This window comes from Netta rufina (genome assembly GCF_964035555.1).
Source record: "Netta rufina genome assembly, chromosome: 1".
Taxonomy (NCBI): Eukaryota; Metazoa; Chordata; class Aves; order Anseriformes; family Anatidae; genus Netta; species Netta rufina.
Window position 1 is genome coordinate 163,739,644 of NC_140123.1, and position 20,217 is coordinate 163,759,860.

The 20,217-nt window shown below is 37.8% G+C and overlaps 1 protein-coding gene across 1 annotated transcript in view; it reads left to right on the top strand.

Moving 5' to 3' along the window:
• The window catches only part of IFT56 (intraflagellar transport 56), a gene marked incomplete at both ends in the record, with an annotated part of 55,694 nt that extends 37,416 nt beyond the window's left edge, over positions 1 to 18,278 (top strand). Inside the window, 5 exons of the mRNA XM_084306188.1 lie at positions 7,905 to 7,988; positions 10,247 to 10,316; positions 12,878 to 12,984; positions 16,694 to 16,827; positions 18,167 to 18,278. Of these exons, the coding sequence (XP_084162314.1) occupies positions 7,905 to 7,988; positions 10,247 to 10,316; positions 12,878 to 12,984; positions 16,694 to 16,827; positions 18,167 to 18,278 (507 nt within the window). The remainder of the gene's footprint in view (positions 1 to 7,904; positions 7,989 to 10,246; positions 10,317 to 12,877; positions 12,985 to 16,693; positions 16,828 to 18,166) is intronic.
• Positions 18,279 to 20,217: the final 1,939 nt, after the last annotated feature.

Consider the following 20,217-nt stretch of genomic DNA (forward strand, 5'->3'; position numbering starts at 1 on the left):
AGTAATATAGTGCATAGTATCACTACGTATGGAATTATACCGTACTGTGTGAAACAGCATGTAACCAGAAAAAGGTACAGAAACACAACAAAAACACATGAACAACAGCGGCACATAGTTGGTCAATACAGCAAATGGATCCAAATGTATAGAAGCAGTTTGTAAGGTGGCATTGTGCAGCATGGTGGAGATGGTGGTCTCAACACACTTGTAACTTAACCATTATCAGGCTTTCTGGTAGCATCACAGAAGAAGAGAAAGAAAATTAAAGGAAGACAATGAAATAATTTATGGATATTTATGGGGCTGGGCAGCATGGAGGAAAAAACACGTTTTTTTTTAAAGGTTTATCAAATGAGTGATGGAGATAATTTTCATTAGTTAAGGACTGGGGACATGAGTATGATGAACAAGAGTATGTAAGGAAGATAAGACAGGAAGGATCCTGGAAGTAATAAAGCTTATATATTATAGAGAAAACGGTCACTGAAGAGCTAAGATAATGTAGTGTTACCAATACCAAAGCAGTGAACTAAGATTGTTATTTTTGCAAAAGTAGTCTGAGTGGTACACTGCAGGCAACGTTGCATTTTTCAAAGTGAAAGGAGGAGTTTGCAGTTACCATACTGCAACACTATCAGATCACCTGTATGCAATGGATAGAAATAGTTATAACTTGCAGATAGAGTCTTAGAATGGTTTGGATTGGAAGGGACCTTAAAAATTGTTTAGTTCCAACCTCTCTGCCATGGGCAGGGACACCTTCCACTAGACCAGGTTGCTCAAAGCCCCATCCAGCCTGGCCTTGAACACCTCCAGGGATGGGGTGTCCACAGCTTCTCTGGGCAGCCTGTTTCAGTGTTTTACTACCCTTATAGTAAAGAATTTATTCCTCATAACTGATCTAAATCTACCCTTTTTTAGTTTAAAACCATTATTCCTTGTCCAATCACTACACTCTTGGAGCCCCTCTCCTGCTTTCTTGTAGGCCCCCTTTAGGAAGGCTGCAATGAGGTCTCCTTAGAGCCTTCTCTTCTCCAGGCTGAACAACCCCGACTCTCTCTCAGCCTGTCTTCATAGGAGAGGTTCTTCAGCCCCTTGATCATCTTGGTGACCCTCCTCTGGACTTGTTTTAATATTTCCATTTCCTTCTTGTGCTGGCCCCAGAGCTGATCGCAGCACTCCAGGTGGGTCTCACAAGAACAGAGTAGAGGAGAAGAATCACTTCCCCTTGACTTGCTGGCCACACTTCTGTTGAGGCAGCACAGAATGCAGTTGCCTTTCTGGGCTGCAAGTGGACATTGCTGGCTCATGTTGAGCTTCTCATCAGCCAACACCCCCAGGTCCTGCTCCTCAGAGCTATTCTCAATCCCGTCTCTGCCCAGCCTGTATTCGTGCTTGGGATTGCCCCAGCCAAGATGCAGGATCTTGCACTTGACCTTCTTGAATTTCTGAGGTTTGCACAGGCCCATCTCTCAAGCCTGTCCAGGTCCCTCTGGATGGCATTCCTTCCCTCCAGTGTGTCAACCGCAGCACACAGCTTGGTGTCATTGGTAAACTTGATGAGGATGCACTCAATCTCACTGTCCATGTCACTGACAAAGATGTTAAATAGTGCTGGTCCCAATACCAACCCCTGAGGAACAGCACACATTACTGATCTCCACTTGGACATTGAGCTGTTGACTGCAACTCTTTTGAGTGTGACTGTCCAACTAGTTTCTTACCCATCAAATGGTCCATCCGTCAAATCCATGTCTCTTCAATCTAGAGACAAAGATATTGTGGGGGACGGTGACAAATGCTTTGCACAAGTCCAGGTAGGCGATGCTAGTCGCTCTTACCCTATCCACCAGTTCTGTAACCCTGTTGTGGAAGGCCACCATATCTGTCAGGCATGATCTGCCCTTAGAGAAGCCATGTTGGCTGTCACAAATCACCTTATTTACCATATGCCTTAGCACAGTTCCAAGAAGATCTGCTCCCTGATCAATGATCATGAGATACTCAGTTATTAAATAAGATGTGAAGACACAGAGAAAGACTGGAGTCTCATTATGGAGTTAAGTGATTGCAGTTTTGTTGCAGTGATGTGAAACTAGAGTAGTAAGAACTCTGTATTTGGTAGGAAGAAGAATGAGAATATAAAAACAAACAATTAGGGAGATGCACTAGGTGAGAGAATTATGATGTTCTAAGGAGGGTGAGACCTAAAGAAAAAGCATGTGGTTGTGTTGGTGCCAAAAGCAGTTGATGGGTGAAGAATGACAAAGGTGTAATGTTTTTAAACTTTGTTTGGGAAGAGACCATGAAAACATCCCAAATGGTTGTAGCCATTGGAATGGCTCCACTATAGTGGCATGAAGAGATAGATACCCTTCACTCCAGACTGGAGTATGTGTGTGTGTAATTGGAGAACAAGAGCACTAGAAACTAGCAGTGAGATTTGTTTTGCCTAACTTAAGCCATCTAAAAGTCAGGCTTAAAAGTCTGACTTAGGTCCCAGGCTATAGTCAATGTGGACAGATGTTAATTTCCAGACAAGAATTCATCCTGTGTATTTCTTACACTTATCTTAAATGGAATGAGTCACTCCACAGAAATGCCCAGCTCTTTCCATTTGTTTTAAGAAGTTCTTAAACAACTAGTTCTAACCTGAAAAGGCTAAAGTTATATGAGATTAATCACTACCTCCAAGGTATATGGGAAGGCTAAGAAATCAGAGAGAGAATAGTAGCATCTTGGGAGGCAAATGGAGTCATCATTAATACTGGAAAATAAGGCATAATTAGTGTTTGTAAATGAAAAAGCCAGAAGTGAACAAGACACTAAACAGAAATTAAGAGGGTGAAAGTGGGCAGTAGGTTGACCAGAGGGTAAGACAGAGTCATGAGATAAGTGTAACAGGGAGGGGATTAGGTGAGACAATTGTGAGGGTATAAAGGAAAATGTTGTAGGAAGGGTTTGAAAGAAAATCTGAAAGGAAAAAGAAAAGCACAGAATACTCGGTGTTACTTCATACTATGCTGGTAAGATTCCTTGAAGAGGGAAATACAGATCTAATGTTTAAAAACTGCTGGGAAGGAGACAGAAATAGTGACAGGCACAGGTATGCAAAGTTTCATTCTTGTTATATTTATCAACTAGAAGAAGGAGTGTTTATTCTGTTAGATTTGAGAGAAAATATTTTATGTGTGCATAATATATATCTGTGCAACATAAAAAGGTTGCAGTTCTGCTGAAACAGTCAATAAGGCTATATCAGAATGTGCCTGCATTGCGGAGCCAAATTATGGTGACATAGATGATCTTACTTCTGGCACTTCCAAATTTCTTAGTGTTTTCTCATGGGGCTTTTGTGTTCTTTTAATTTTAGCATTAGGTGTTACCACTGTACTAGGAAACACCTTATTGTTTTTTATTGTTTTGCTTGTCTTTTGCTAATGGTGACTGATTTCAGAAATTGGTAGAAAAGTTCTTAAGCCTGATGTTGTTCGGTGATTTTGGAGATCAACAGGAAATCATGGCTGACAATACAGATAGAAGCAGTGCTGGTAGGTAAGAAGAAAAGTAGAGGAAGTTCTGTGTGGTTGTTGAGCTGGAAGTGTTCGAGCAAAATGTGTTTTTAGTATAGCCGAATGGAAGGCTTTGTTTCTTGGTTAGTGCTGTGTGACTTCTCCAGCAGAGTCAGGGATTGAGATCTAGATACTCAGACACAGTGTAAAACAACCATCTTTTAGGTCTGGATAGAATTGGAGCCAGGAGTTGGACTCAGTGATCCTTGTGGGTTCCTTCCAGCATGGGATAGGGAGGGGAAGGGCTATTTGACTGCTTGGTCTTTTGTTTAGGGGGTTTTCTTTGTTTGTTTGTTTGTTTTTGTTTTAAATTAGCTGTTTTGCTGCAAGTATGTATCGTTACAGTTGCACATTTATTACATATATATGTGGATCTCTGCTTGCAAACTGAACTCCTCCGCTCATAACAGCAGTTTGTCAAAATCAATCAGTAGAAAAGAATAATGTGCAACAAAAGTCTGTTTATATTTCACGTACAGGAAAGCAATGTTGTACATGCCCCTTTTTTCCATACTCAAAGATGCATTTCTATTACGTAAATTGTCAGAGGGTGGGATGTACTGTTAGGGGGCTCTTTCATAGACCACCTTTTAGAAAGCCACAGGCATGCAAGTATGTAGGTACGTATGATCTGCTTTTCCTATATCTTTGATCTGCTATCCAGGTTAATTCAGTGTTACATATTTTCCAGGATAATATAACAGTTTGAAGTATTTACAGGATAAAGTAACTAGGGAAGAAACCAAGAGCAAAACTTAAATGCAGCTAAGACGTTTAAAATAAAGCCAATTTAAGAAATATTGGCTATATATACGTATGTGTGTAAGCATACACATACATGTATGTTTATTGAAGCTAACAATGACTGTCAGATTTAGGAGTGTCAGCGTACTAACATTTTGTGTAAACTTGATTTCAGAAATTTGCTTGACTGCACATTGCTTACCACAGCATGGTACCAGCTGCAAATTATAAGCACTGTGTTTAGATCAACCAGGTGATGTCATTCAGTAATACTTTGATCTTTGTGTATAGCAGGTTAACCTAATGGCCACTTGATCTCTGGGACTTGTTTTATACTAAAGAGATTTAGTGTGATAATAACTGTAGTCCTTTGCTTCTACAGTATGTAACACTCAAATTCTGAATATATACATGTCTTCAGCACTTCAGCACTATTTTGACCCATTTTTAGGCGAAGTTTTTTTTGTTTTGTTTTGTTTTGTTTTGTTTTGTTTTGTTTTGTTTTGTTTGTTTTATCATTCCCTTAGTTTTCACAGTTGTAATGTGAATGAATTTGTAAGGGTGAAACAAAATATTAAGCTAAGTAAAGAAAGTTCAATATAAAAATGATTGATACATTTCATTCCACAGTGGTTTACGTTTATTTGAAATACTGGACACTCCTTCCTGCAATACAGAAAGAAAGGTGATTCAGAAAATTATTAGAAATTGAAATATTGTCTTAAGAGATTTGGAAGATAAGTTATATTTGCTACAGAGAAAGTAAGAAAATAAAATGATACAAAATGAGGATTAGAATAAATGAGATAGATTTGAAACCTCCATTTGTATTCTGAGAGAATGAAAACAAGATATGGCTTGCTGGAATTGCAGTAAATTCACAACATCTTTCCTAAGAAAATTAATTTTGTCCCTCAGAACACAGTTGGTTTATGAAACTCATTGTCATATTTCATCTCCAAGGTTGCAAGTTTGGAAGGTTTTATAGATTGTATCTAGCAAGCTGCAGAATGATCAAGCTTAAGTAAAATATGTATTTCTTAATTTCATGAAGGGGTTTATAAATACTGGTACTTTGAGACATAATGCAGTTGATAAAGAGCAAGGACTAGGACAAACATTTTCGGCCTACTAGTGCTTTTCCTTTTGAGGTCGTTGATCCTCACAGTTTTCTAGCTAAGAGTAGCCATTAGTCAAATTTAGCTAGGTCACTCCTCCTCTTCACGTCACAGGGATGCAAGTCGTTCTTCCTGTACCGTTTTAAAGGCAAGGTTCAGGTGACTTTACAGTAACCTTTGTGTTTCATTGACAGAAACCAACTTCAGTAGAATCTCTGCAGCTCTTTAAGTAGAGCTGTGCACTCTGTGAAGATAGTTGCACGATACTCTCTTAGGAAACACCACCTTCATCCATGATTGATTAAAAGCGCTGTAGGCATGAGAATGTGTCAAAGGACACCTTATTATAAATGTATTGCCAGCTGCCCTGAGGGTGACATTATAACACTGAGGATCATCTGAGAAGACGAGCTAATTCAAGCTCAGCTGAGGTCTGGCCACAACGAATGCTTCATTGTTCAACTGGGTATCTGAGTGACTCATTGAAATGGATGTCTCTCAGAGCACAGTTTTATGGAAAGATTGAAGACCGGTAAAAAGACCACAAAAGGGTAAAGTCCAGGCATATAATTTGTCAAGAAAAAAAAAAAAAAAAGAGAGAGAGACAAAACATTTAACTGTCCTGAATGTATTTTACTATGAACACGGGTTCATTTCTACCACTCTTGTTTTTGCAGCAGTTCTGGTCTCTGGCACTAATACAGCCAGGATAGAATGACAGTTTTGAGTTTGGTTGCTGACAGAGCTTCTTTTCAGTTTTAATTCAAAAATACAATGAGGCGTATTTGAACAGAAGGAACTATTCATGCAGTAGAACTAGCATCTTGCTTACCAGCTTTGCTTAACCTGAGACTTGTGCTGATTCATACAAAACTATCATTGAGGAAGAATACAGTAAAGTGTTGTAATTCTCATATGGTGAAACCAGTTAACTCACCCTAAGGGTACTGAAATGTTTTCACAAACTGAGCTGGAGATTTCCCCACGTTGGTTCATCCTCATGCTTTCACACAGCTTGCTGTATTTGCCAGCTCTTTTGCACCTCAGCATGGACTATTTAGGTGAAACCTAGACATTTGGCAAATGTTGGCAACTCTCACCTCTCCTCTCAAGGCACTAGCTTGACTGATGTATGTGGGTGGACTGGGTCTGTACCCTTTGCAACTGCCTGTGACAGGGAAGGGAGGAGGTTCCTCAAGTGTCTCTGTGTAATGGAAGAAGATGAGAGCACTGACAAAGGACCTTGTCCTTTGCTTTCCGTATCTTTTACACAGTCCCAACTATGCTTTTTACCTTCTCCTCACTCTTAATGAGGGAACATAACAAAGTTATCTAAAAACCGATCTTCCTAACATAAGTTTTTTTTCTCTTAATGTTTTTCTTTATATAACACAGATACTTGTCCACACGCTTTGCTGTAATTGTACCCAGGAAAGCTTTTCTTGCAGTAACTATGGACAGTGGACAAACAGTCTTGCTTTTTTTCATGGGTTCTTCCATAAACCTTGCACCTCTGCTGCGGGGCAGGGAACCTCAGTCCCATTCACACTTCTTGTTGTGGTATCACATTCTAGTTTACCTATACTAGGTCTGTCGGTGCAGTAGCATGGTGACAGTGGTGAATCTAGAACATGTGTGGCTTTGAGTTATTTTGAGTTGTACTTTAATGTGGACATCTGACCATGATCAAAAATACAAGCTATTTGGGTCAAACACAAACATCAGGCTAATCGACAACTAAAGCTTTATTTCCTACTTCGGCCCGTGCTGTGTTTCAGAAGATACTCAGCCAGATGATCCTGATCTATCATTAACCAGGTGTGCCCTGTATAATATATTATGGGAGAGAAAAACCTAGTGTTGTACTAAGAGAAGGGTACCTGTAAGCAAGACTTGAGCTTAAGGAAGCCCTATTACAACGTGTGTTCCTGTACTGCAGCTCCACCTCTATCCAGTGCACGTGTCACATAACCAGATCCACAGGATCTCTTGTTGAACTTTGAGAAGTCTTGGAGAAGCAAACTGTTCGTCTCCTTAAGCCATTAGAGGCTCAGCTGCCTATTTACCACCCTAGTGGTGAAGTAAGTGTTTGGGAGGTGAAAGAGACCATGGCAGCACAGCGTGTCTTCACATGCACAGAGTGAAAATTACACCCATAAAAGCCACCACTGCAATTTAGAGCTTGGAGTGTTCTCCAGATCTCTCATGGTTAACACTGTGGAATGTTCCAGCTGTGTTTGTAGTCACGAATGTAGGATGGAAAGGCAGTCCATAATTTTCTACTCACTGTTTATAAATGTCGTATGTTCATAATGTGGGTTTTTCTTTTTCCTTCCTGTTGTCTCAATTGTTGTTGACTCAGATTTTGGGGGGGGGGGGGGGGGTGACGGTGTTATTTTTAATGTTATGATACCATTGGAGGTTGGATTTTATTTTTTTTTCCCTTCTGTGCGTCTTTCTTTTCCAGAGTTACTTCTACAATGATGACACTTTTAACTTCAACTACGCCCAAGCCAAAGCTACCATGGGCGATTTTAGTGAAGCTGAAGAGGTATGTATTTACTTTCTTTAAAAAGCAACAATGGAAATGTTTCCCACATACTCCCCTATTTCCTTCCTTTTCTCTCTCTCTACATCTTCATGTTGGTTGAAAATAAGCAAGTTCTGTGGGACCTTCCTAGAGGAACTGAAACTCACAGTGAACATTGTTTAGAAAAGATTATCTTGCTAATCTTGTAATATGAGGTATACGGGGAGTCATGCCGCTTGTGGTGCGTCACAGGAGTGCTTTGCAGCTCACTCTAATTGATCAAAGAATGCCTTCTTAATCAGATTTCCTATGCTTTGTCTAGGATTCCAGGCAGTCCTATTGTTCAGATTGACTAAAGTATGCTGAACAAAAGACACTTAATAGTTAAGAGCTGCTAGGTATCCCTAGAAATTTGTGTTTAAAAAGCAAAAAAACACACCATCACCACCACCACAACAACAAAAAACCCACATTTTCTTCCTTTGGGAGATGTGGGAGGAGAAGAGGAAGTGCTCACTATCTTATTCAGCAGCATCCAGATGCAGCTGGAAGAGATTAACTTCTACACACAGCATTTTTTGTGTCTATGTGCAGTAGAAACTTAATTACAACTAAAATATGCAGAAGCAAATAGCTATTATGAAGATGGAAGCAACATTTTCCACAAGACTATCAGAAGACAGACCATAAAAAATACATGTAGTCTGAAGTGAATCATACAAATTTTTTCCCCAGGTTTTCCTGCCTTTTATTTTATTTTATTTTATTTTATTTTATTTTATTTTATTTTATTTTATTTTATTTTATTTTATTTTATTTTATTTTATTTTATTTTATTTTATTTCATTTCATTTTATTTTATTTTATTTTATTTTAACTCTTCGGGTCCCTGGACAACAGAGATCTTCTCCTTCCCCCCATTTTTTCCAACACGCCCCCCCTTAATTTCTGTGACCTGAAATTGCATCTTTCTTTAAGAAAAATATCCCAGACTGTCAGGCAAAATGGATATATATTTGAATTCACCTAGTTTATTTTAGGTAGCTCAATGAAAATGCAGGTGAGTATCTTTTGAAACTACACTAGCAGACTATGCTGAAACCTGAGACTTCATAAAAATGATAATGCTGTAAGACAACTTCAGCTGCAGCCAAGCAACAAAGAAACACAAAGCTCTAAACTGCTGTTAATCCACATTTGTCCTACATTTCTTCTTACAAATAATTCTGTACAAACTTACATTATGTAGCTGATGTATTTAAATAACTGAATTATGTAATTAAATTGATTAGCGTGTCCTAGCATCTGATCTCTGACTGTGATGACACTTTCATACAAAGATTACCCCTTCCCCATCATCTCATAAACTTGTAAATTAAATCTACATATAGCAGTTTATATACATAACTCCTTAAACAGTTTACTTCCCTGGCATAATAAAAGAAAACCTATAACAAATTGCTATTCACAGTGATAATGCTTTTTATTTTTTTTATTAGGGTGTTAGCAGTGTTTAATCAATAAAAATGTCAGTAATTTGTGGAACTCACTGTTACAGTACATACATCAGGAATACATAAAGGTATTTTGATTTTTTTTTTGCCAGAAGCATCCTAGTATAGTTATAGATATACTGACAGTGAGGCATAAGTATATTTTTTCTGCATATAAAGCCAGAGCACACTTTAAAATGTCTAGCTTCCCACATGCACACATCACATCCCTTTCAATGTAGAATGTAACAAACCTGTGTTTGTACAGTAAGTTACAAAAGACTAATGTTTAGCCTCAGAACCTTACTGAAACCGAAAGGCTAAGAAATGGCTTACTGCTCACCTAAAATGATCTCTGACATGTATAAGGAGGAAAGGCTCTTATATATATAGTGAAACTTCTGGTATTTCAGGATGATGCTAATTTAATTGCTTGCTAAACAAACACATTCCAAATAGCTTTTCCCACAGGCCCAGTGTTCCTTTGTGCTGTTTGTGTTGCACGGCCGCCCACTGGCACTTGTTCAGAGGAGGCCGCACCCTCAGCACAGCTTGGCATTCTGAAGCTGCAGAAGTCCCCTGATAAGCATTGTAGTGTTTGAGACCTTCACCTACCCGACATAGCAATATACCCCCCTGCACTACACTTCCATACCCAACCTCTTTTCATGAAGCCGTTTTTTGTGTGGCGTAAGCCTTACCTGCACGTTGAAACGAGGCAGGTCTGCCTTCTGTTTGTTTAAAAGTACATGCAAATATAATCTTTTATTTTCCTTCTTCCTGCAGGCGTTCCTTTTGATCCAGAGTGAGAAGATAAAGAATGATTTTGTTTACCTTAGCTGGCTAGCTCGCTGCTGTGAGTCACTTTACTCTCAATATTGCAGAATACAGATCCTCCTCTATTGCATCAGTCTTGGCAATCCACTCTCCTAATTGAATTTAATGTTGTAGGTGGATTCAGAACTACGAAAGTGAAAAGCTGATTGCACTAGTTACAGTGTGGGTGGTTATTGCACCTTTCAAATGTCTGGCTTCACTAAGCAATTACTGCTTCAGTGCAGTGCTGTTATGGTTCTGTCAATGCAGCTTTGTCCTAACCAATGAACCTTTTTCCTCTCAATTGTCTACCCAATTGTATGAGTGAAGATTTTCTGTCTTAAAAGACCGGGTTACAAATCTAAATGTTCAGAGTAAAACACCAAATAGAAGGAGCAATGCTGGGTCAGGCCCAAGGGTCTGTCTGATTCCCAGAGTGGCCAGTGTCAGATGTCTAAGGAAGAGAAGCATCAGGCAAGCATATGTGGTATTTTTCATTGTACTGTGTTATACTTTGCATTGCCCAAACTCCAGTGCCCAAGGAATTTCCTTTATAATTTTCATCATGTTTTTTTCTTCCATGAACTTGCCCACTCCTCCCTTGACCAAAGTAAATTTTTGATATACTTAATGCTCTATAGCAATTTTTATTCAATATTTCTGAACCAGTTTTTAAAACATTGCAGAGTACACCTCATACAGATACATCCACAGCATCACATGCAAAATAGCATGGAGGCAGGTTTTTTGTAATGACTCAGCCTGAGACTTCCTAGGCTTTGTTTTCCTTACAGCATCTTAATACAAAAATGTTCTCTTATCATAAACAATTTTGAGTAGTTGTGCTTGGAATGTAAATATGTACGTTTCAAGGAATTTTGCCATATTGCAGATGTGGTTAACATCTCTAAATTGGTCTTCCCAGACAGGCACATAACACTTACAGATACCTACCTATGATTCTATTTTAGGACATGCCGGTTTGTTTGTTTGCTTCATTAAAAAACATTTCATCATTTCATTTCTGGTTATATTTAATGTTTTATATGTGGCTTTTTTATAGGAGTACTCCCATTGCAAAGGGAGTACATGCTTGTTCTGTAGACAGTGTTCATCCTTTTGATTTTGCGATATAGTAGTTCTTTGACATATATCTGGCAGTGTAGGACCAATTTGAAGGTTCTAACTTTTATAAAAGAGGTAGAATTAACACCATGGTATCAATTAAAAATTTTGTACCAATTTCATAAGAGTTGCTATTTATTCTCAGGTGTGCCTTTCATCATTCTGAATTCCTACTGAAGTTTCAGTAGGGATGCTGTATTCTTATCTGTCTTAAGATTTTGATTTTTCACTCCAAACAGCTGCTAGAATTCTTTGCAGTTCATTGATGAGTATAGTGATCTTTTAGTGTCAAGTATGTCAATTACTATTAGATCCTTCTGGATAAAAGCTGCAATGGAAATTGCAAAGCGTTATAATACATTCATGTCAGAGTATGATTAGGTATTGAGTCATAAACAATTCAATCCTGAAGTATTTCCAAAGGGCAAAAAGCACCAGAGATGCATCTTAGACAGTATTTTTTGTTTTATCCTGTTGTAATACTTGTATTCTTCCTTCCAAATTCTTCATTAAGAGAAGGTAAAAAGCCATTGAATTACCACGGTAGTCCGTTTCTCTAGATAGATGGGTTTGTATATGGAAATGATGACCTGGCTGTTTTTTGTTGTGAATATTATCCAGAGCTGATGAAAGAAAAATCTAATTTGATGTCTTGCAGCTTCCTAAATTAGAAGTGCCTATAAATACTGTGATTTTGTGTTACATGTTTATTATTGATGACTCCCACCTATTCTTCAGAAAATCAATTTTTAGAATTATTTATATTCAGATGTTCTAGTAGAATTTCTGCTAGTTGAGGTAGAAGATTCAGATTCTTTTATTTCTCATTGTGTATTAATAGTGATGTTTAAAGGCCACTGAAAATTTCCAGTCAAAAAAGGAAATTTAAAACTAGCACAAAATCTCAGGAATTTGGACACGTTTTTCTAGCAGATGCATACTGACACATTTTGTTATGCTTCTAGTCTGTACAGGCATTTTTTTCCACCACTCCTTTGGTGTGTTATAAATCATGGGAACTGAATGTTTAGATCGGAGTGGGCACCAATTATTAAAAACTTTATTTCAGTGCCAATTAAAATCTTTCTGTGTATAAGAACACAATCCTAAATCTCACCATCAAAATAGATTGCCCCAGTTCATTGTCCTGCTTGAAATACCTTCTCTAATGCTTTCCACTCTGTTTCCTATTCACATCTGAAATCATGCAATTTGTGCTTATTGCTGTATCTTTGAAATATAAAGTAAGATATAAACTCCATAATTATTCTTCTTGACATTGGTGTTCTCTGATGAATTGCTGTTATCACTAGAAAGGCAAAAGATAAGGATGAGTTTCCCTTCCCAACCTCATACACAGGGTGAGGCATGCATTTACATTGAGCAAAGAGATTCAGAAACATTTATTCCATCTTCCATTGAGTATTGTATGTGGCATATTCTCTTCATGATCCCAGTTTTTTGTTGTTATTGCAGATATTATGAATAAGAAACCACAGTTGGCCTGGAAGCTCTATCTGAAGATGGAGACCTCAGGGGAGTCCATTAACCTTTTGCAGCTCATTGCAAATGATTGCTACAAAGTGAGTCTCTCTTTAATAATTAAAAAAAAAAGAAAAAAAAAAGTGGACCAGATGATTTCTTATGTCCCTTCCAACCAGGGCTTTTCCATGATTCTGTGATTTAGAGTTTGGTGTACAGCATGTTAATTCCCTGATGGCATTAACGGACATTTTTGTATACTTCACATCTTTGTCACCACTCGTTGCATTTGTTGTGCACTTGAAGTTGCACAACAGGGGCATGGTTATTAATGCAGGTAAGTTGGCAAACATTTTAACCTACAGGCCTTCTTGATAGGCAGTCCACTGATTAAAATATTGGCAAATTACTGCATGCTTGAGCTACTGATAACAAGAACAATAGTATAATTTACAACTTGGGATTCATCATTGATAGACAAGAAACTTAAAAAAAAAATCTAGCATAGATTCAGAGATGCACCTCGTGCTGCATTTTTTTCTGGGACAGTGATACTTTTCCTTAAAGCTTTTAATGAGAACTGGCTATTCTTTTTTGTTAACGATAAGGAAATGGAAAGAGATTTTCCACAACCAGTATTTTATCTGCCCAAGTGGGGCAAAGAGACATGGTATATGCATGTAGTCATTAAGAATTAAACTAGTCAGTAAAAATGGTGGCTTACCTATCTACAGCTGGATCCATGCTAGCATATTACAGTTCTTTTGAACTGTTTTTAAAGGAGACTCGAAAGAGATGAGGTTAGACTAAGCAATCTAACGTTTTTAAAAATGAAGCTAAACAAGCCAACGTCCACTTTAGCAGGAATGCTTTGAACATTTTAGAACAAGATAAAATATATGCTACCTCACTTGTACTAAGCTTCTAGATCATGTTTACTAGTTCCAGTGCTCCATGCTAATATACTGCTGGCCCACCTCCAAATTCTAGTTTATACAAAGATATGTTAGTAAGTGAAGAGGTCTTGGGAAGCTGAATGCAATTCTGCCTCAATTCCTAGAATCTAATTCTTCAGATTGTGCCTATACACATTGAGACTTAGCTCAGATTCAACTTTGATGCTGTTCTGCAAAGCACGTAAAAGAAAGCTTTATCCATAGGATGTATATAGAGACTCATAAAGACCAACAGGTTTGAGAGGAGTATAAATGTAGGAGGAAGAAAAAGTGATTGTCCTATACAAAGAGTACTGCTGTGCAAGGTGTTAGTAGACAATAACAGGATGCTTTATCAGGCATCTTCTCTACCATCTACCAGGAAGATTGCGCTTTTTGGGACCTAGAGAAGTAGCAGCGCAGTGACAGGAGAAAAAGATGGTTTTTGGAAGAATCATCGCGGTGAGGCACTGGTCATCCACATTTCAGAATGTGTTCACCAGAGCTGGTTTTATCAGAAGGTGGACCAAAGATATTTGAGGAGCAGCCATTTTATATTTAATTTTAATTACATATAGAATGTGAAGACAGATTGTAATTTTGTGATTGTGAAAACAGAGTAGTTCATTGCTTTAAAAAGGCAGATCTGAGAGGAGCAGAACACAGGTAATAGGTTTAAACTTGATGGAACTGCTTCAGTGAAGACTCCCAATTTAAGTGAATACACAAGAACTAGCAGCTATTAGGATAGGCTTATTAGAGATACATTAACAAAACTTGCCATCAAAGAGAAAAGATAGTAATCTGAGTTCTATTGAAAACGTCCCAATGATTCTCAGTTCAGCTAAGCTCTCCAAAGAGCAACAATACCTGCATACTGAAGAACACAACTATAAATCAGAAAATCTGCCTTACGATTTCAAAAGCATTCTTTTAAAACAGAGGGGATTATTTCAAGTATTCCATCCACCATCCCACACTAAAAGTCTTTTTGCTCAAGCAAGGGGCTGTTCCCTCTTGTATTTCCCTTGGCTGCAATTTGTGAAAGAAAGTTGACAGTCAGAACTTGTGTAAAATCTATCTCCAGGCCATCTTAAGTCACATTTATATCAGTTGATTACTTTTCCTAAATTCTTCTCAAACCATATTGTACACTACAGGAGAAGCAGCTCCACACTTCAGATTTATCTAGAGCTTTTAAAAAATGCACTGTCAGGACTAAATTTTTCTGGCTATTTATGTCTACATATGGCCACAGATGACCAAGGAATTTCATTTCAAAGGCTATCAAAGTACGTATAATTAATGCAGTGTTATAACTTGTCTTTCTACACTACCAGCTGTTTCTACCTTTCCCATGAACTGGCAAGGCCTGTATTGCTTGTGTCTATGTAGCATTCTCCAGTTGTTTCTGAAATACATTATACTGGAGGGCTGCAGACAGCACCATAGCTGTAACTTAAGAAGGTAGTCATGCCAGTCTTCATTCAACAGAATGCTAAATGAATGTTAATGGAGCAAAGCTAACAGCTATCAGAGAGTAGGTGTAGCTGGATGTGCCATTGCTATCTATTCTGATAGAAGTTGTTTGATGAGGAAGCTGGCATGCAGGACTTCTGGCTAATTCCTTGCTTCTTTTACATGAAATAGGCCATCCTATCCATATAGGGAGCAGTATGTGATTTAAGGTGAAGCAATTCCTGCTTTTATGTGAGATAGAAAGAGGACATTAAATTGGTATCTGCTTAATGGACCTAAATCAGATGCCATTTTGGAGAGGTCAGTATTTCAGTAATTTCTTTTTAGCAGAGATGTCTGTTTATAGTGACCATATTTATTCCCATTCAGTTAAATCACCTGTGGTTAACATCACCATGTATGTGAAGAAAATTGAATTATTCTGTAATACCTATGCTTCTCCGAGTAAAGTATCCAAATATAACTCCCATAGCCTAACCTTTTTTCTTGTCAGATGCAGGCTTCCAGCTATCAAAGAATAGGAGGTTGTGTTCAGCCTACCTTCTGTGTGCGCTTCCGGGAAGATGCTAGACACAAACACCATTTCTACTTGGGCTTGCCCAACTGAAGAACATTCACAGTCATAGATAAGGTTGACATGAGTTATAATGACTTCAAAAGCCGCAGTTACTGCAGTCACTCCTTTCCTACTGACTATTATCAACCAACTTGTTTCTTGTTCCCATTTACAAGTAGAGAACCTAAGGCAGAAAAAAATAGGGTACATAATTTTTCTATGCTTGGGAAAATTTCAGGTTATAGAGTCACTGAATCATAATTTTTACTGTACTGTAAGTACACTGAAATATAAAATTTAGCTCTGAGTTTAACCCAAAAGATGTCAAATACACCTTTGTGACCAACTCTAGATGAGGAAAACGGGTTCAGTTTTAAAATGTTTGGACTAGTTTGAGTTGGTATTGTATCAAGGACTTTGGTTGGTATGACTGTACTCATATGTATGACAACTCATACTTTAAAAGTTAATGCTGTTAGGGAGGAGAAAAAAAAAGAAGTAAAGGTAGGAAAGATGTTCTGTTAGCTTTTGTTAAATGTATATGATCAAAACAAGAACAGTGCTGATAATAACCAATTAATAGAAGTTCACAATGCAGTTTGTCTATAGTACCTTCAAAGACGTGTAGCAATAATATCATAATACTACCTTTTTCCCTACATAGAACTGAAATGTGCTTGTTCTGTGTCACTTGCTGCCAGCAGAAAAACATAAAAATAAATGCATGTTGCTTCTATGACTTAATGCTCATTGCAGAAAACTGAACTCAGAATTTTTGATCCCCTTCTGAAAGATAGTCATATGTAGTCAGGAATACATAATATTTCTCTTCTTCTGCAGATGCGTCAGTTTTACTATGCAGCCAAAGCATTTGATGTTCTGGAGAGACTGGACAGTAATCCTGAATACTGGGAAGGCAAGAGAGGTGCTTGTGTTGGTGTCTTTCAAATGATCTTAGCTGGCCGAGAAGCAAAGTGAGTATTCTTTGTTTTATCTGCATTTAGATTATAGTTTTCCTATTTCCAATTAGCTGTAAACTAGAATCTTAGATTTGAGTCAGTATTCTCATCTAGTTCTTCACTGACCTGCTGGTGAACAGAAACTCTGGCCAGTGGTTCTTTACGCAGTATTCAATTTGAAACATATCTTCTACGTCAACAGTTATAGAATATGTGGTAGAGAATATCTTATCAGTGAATGCTATGAATTGTTGGCAACCAAAATATATTGGTCGTGCTACTAGGAGGAGCTAAGTTATAAATGCAGTATGTTTGTATCCTGAGGGAAAAGACCTCATTTCATGTTGATGGCCTAAGAATGGAAAACTGTCCCATGACATTTTAAGGTTCATAGAACAGAAATAAGGAAGTGTTTGCTCAGCACTTGAGGAAGGACATGGTTTCTCTAAATAATGAATAGGTGAGAGACCACTAAAATTTGCTTTCTGAAAACTGTCTGTGTCAGTAAAAGATACACATTGATGAAAGCTTAAAGGAAATGATCTCTTACTGATAATTTTGGTTTTGGCTCATTTCGTTGAATGGGAGAATGAGAGAGAGTAGTGAGGTTGTATTTAAGAACTGTTCCCTCGTGAATATTCTGCTGTGATGCCAGATGGCCATTCTCTCCTGACCAAAGTTGCTATTTCGTACATGACTGGAAGGTGTGTATCTTGGCTTCTGTACGTTCCTTGTATTCCCTTCTCTGCTGGAATAATCTCATTAACTACAACACCCTTCAAGTGTCCTTTCTGGCAAGTACTGCAGTAGAAGCAGTAAAATATACATAGCTTGCCTGTTTTACATTATGAATGCAAGTTCTGGCTGTAAAGTAGCTAGCAAACTGCAGGTTCATACTGGTTTATCCTATTGGTGTGGTTTGTTTCCATGCTATTTATTTATTTGTAAGGTATAAGGTGCTTTGGCACCATTAAACTAGATGTTGCCTTATTGCAGATTAGCAAGTAGCGTAAGAGAAAAATAATATTTTGTTTAGTTCTGGGGAACTGATTTGCAAGAGTAAGGGTTTACATATAAATGCGTACATAGACACACACACACACAATGCCAAACAAAGTAGTTACATTTTGCAGGTTTTTACTTTTAATTTCTCTCCCTGTTTCAATGCACACAAGACCTTTCCCCCTCCTAGGATCTAAACTATCGTGCATTTTTACTTAGTTCTGCTCTGCAGATGAATGGACCTCTCTGTCTAGGAACCATGTTTTGCAAAATAGTTTGGATGTGGGTGCTTGTTTATTGTATCAGTTGGTTCTCACACGCATTTTTAAATCTTCGCTTTTCACATTTGTAGAGAGACTCTACGGGAAGTAGTGCATCTTCTGAGAAGCACCGGCAATTCTCAAGTAGAATACATTATTCGCATTATGAAAAAGTGGGCCAGGGAGAACCGAGTCCCTGTCTAAGCCAGTGTCATAAAATGATCTGTGTCAACTACCATTTCGTTTGTGGCTGTAAGATGTGGGTCTTGGCTTCTCCTGTGCATTCCGGGTATTTTCTTCTTTGCAGGACTTTAGGACATCAAGCAGGCCAGCTGAGTAATGATGTAGTTCAGTGAGACTGCAAAGCATTCAGCAAGTACTTCTTTTCATTAAAGTCTGATTGGTATTTTTTCTCTTATACCTATCTCTATTTCCTCATTCCAAGTTTCTCAGGTTTTTTAGTAGTCATTCCAACAGTCCACAAATCAAAGTGTTCTTCAGATGTTCCCCAGATTTCCCTGCACAAGTGACTGGAGTGCTTTGTGGTTTTTGAAAAGTATGTCTCCTGACCTCTGGAGAAGAATAATTTGTTAATTGACTGAGACAAGTCTACTGCAGCAAGTGATGGAATATGGCAAGTAGAAAGCATGACTGTGACAACTAAAATAGGATATCTGATAACACATAAAGAATTAACATATATTACCTGCCTGGGGTAAAATACAAATCATATTTTGAGCACTGGCCTTTTCTGGATAAATCTCAGCAACTAAAGACTTCTCTTTTTTTTTTTTTTTATGTCCGTAAGGATTGTTTTCTTTCTTACTATTAATTCTGAAGATGAGAGTTAATCAGTGCCAAATGCCAAGATTCAGAATGGCTTACTTGCTTTCTAGGTTAGTAACAAAGCATCTTTTTCAGAGCACGGAGGTTTGACTGACTGGATTGTTCCATCTTGCTTTGAGATTTGACTCAAAACTCAAAATCAACACTGAAAACGTTTATCCATGTTAATGTAATTCATGTGAGTAATTCATTTAGTTTCACAGTCTTACGGATAAAGGAACTGTTTAGAATCATTTTCTTCAGCTTTTACCACCCTAGTTACAAATATATTTATTATCCTTTTGGAGATAATTACTCTCATGTGCGCTAAGGGAGAGCAGTTAGGAAACACACAATTCTAAAAGAAGGCAAAAGTTGTAACATAGAAATGTATTATATGGTTTGCAGTGAAAAAATCTTTGTATTTTTTTGTAAAAACAAAATTTGCAATTTGTAAATTTGTAAAATACTTCTGAAGTATTTTTGTATTGGAGGAGGAGTTTGAATACAATATTCTCTGCTGTCTGTGCTTTAATTAAAGCTTTTAATTGAATCTGCAGTTGAATGTTGGTCTGTGTTGCTTCATGCTGAAGGAATTGAAATACTATATTCATTTTGCTGTGGAAAAGGGTAAATCTGTGACTGGTCATTAAATGTTTGTTCAGTAGTTATTCAAAGGCAAGCCAGTGGCCTTGGTCCTGATTTTACGATGGTTTGAAGCTGATAATAAGGAGACTGGGTGTATATGTTCCATATACACCTTTCTGCCATATAACATGTCAGAGTTTTTTTTACTGTTTTAAGCAAAAAATGTGGGCATCATCATTCAGATATTTGGAAGCACGCTGGTAGTTGTGACTATTTGCATTTACGTAAAAACCTAGAAAACTGATAAGCAACAATAATAAAGTCATTCAGCAGGGGTAGTGGCAACAATACACTGATTCAAAAGAGAAAGAGCAGCATTACGTATTTTCACTGAAAGCGGTTATGAAACACATTTATCTTGAAAAAGCCATTTTTCTCTTCCCTACCAGTTTAATTAACTTGGAAACAGATCAGGAATACTGCTGTAAGTCTTGGTACAAAGCTTCAAAAAATCATGTTGGTGGCTTTGTAGCAGATGTTAAATGCTTCTAATTACTCCCTTTATTGAAACTTAACCTGCAGGAGAGCTGCAGAGCAGCTCCAGATCCATTGCACACCATTTTAAATGTTGGATGAATCTTCTGAAGTAAGTGTGATGGCATTACAGCACATGAGCTTGGGGACTAACTTTAAATTCTTTGTCCACGACCAGTGAAGAAGTTTTTGAAAA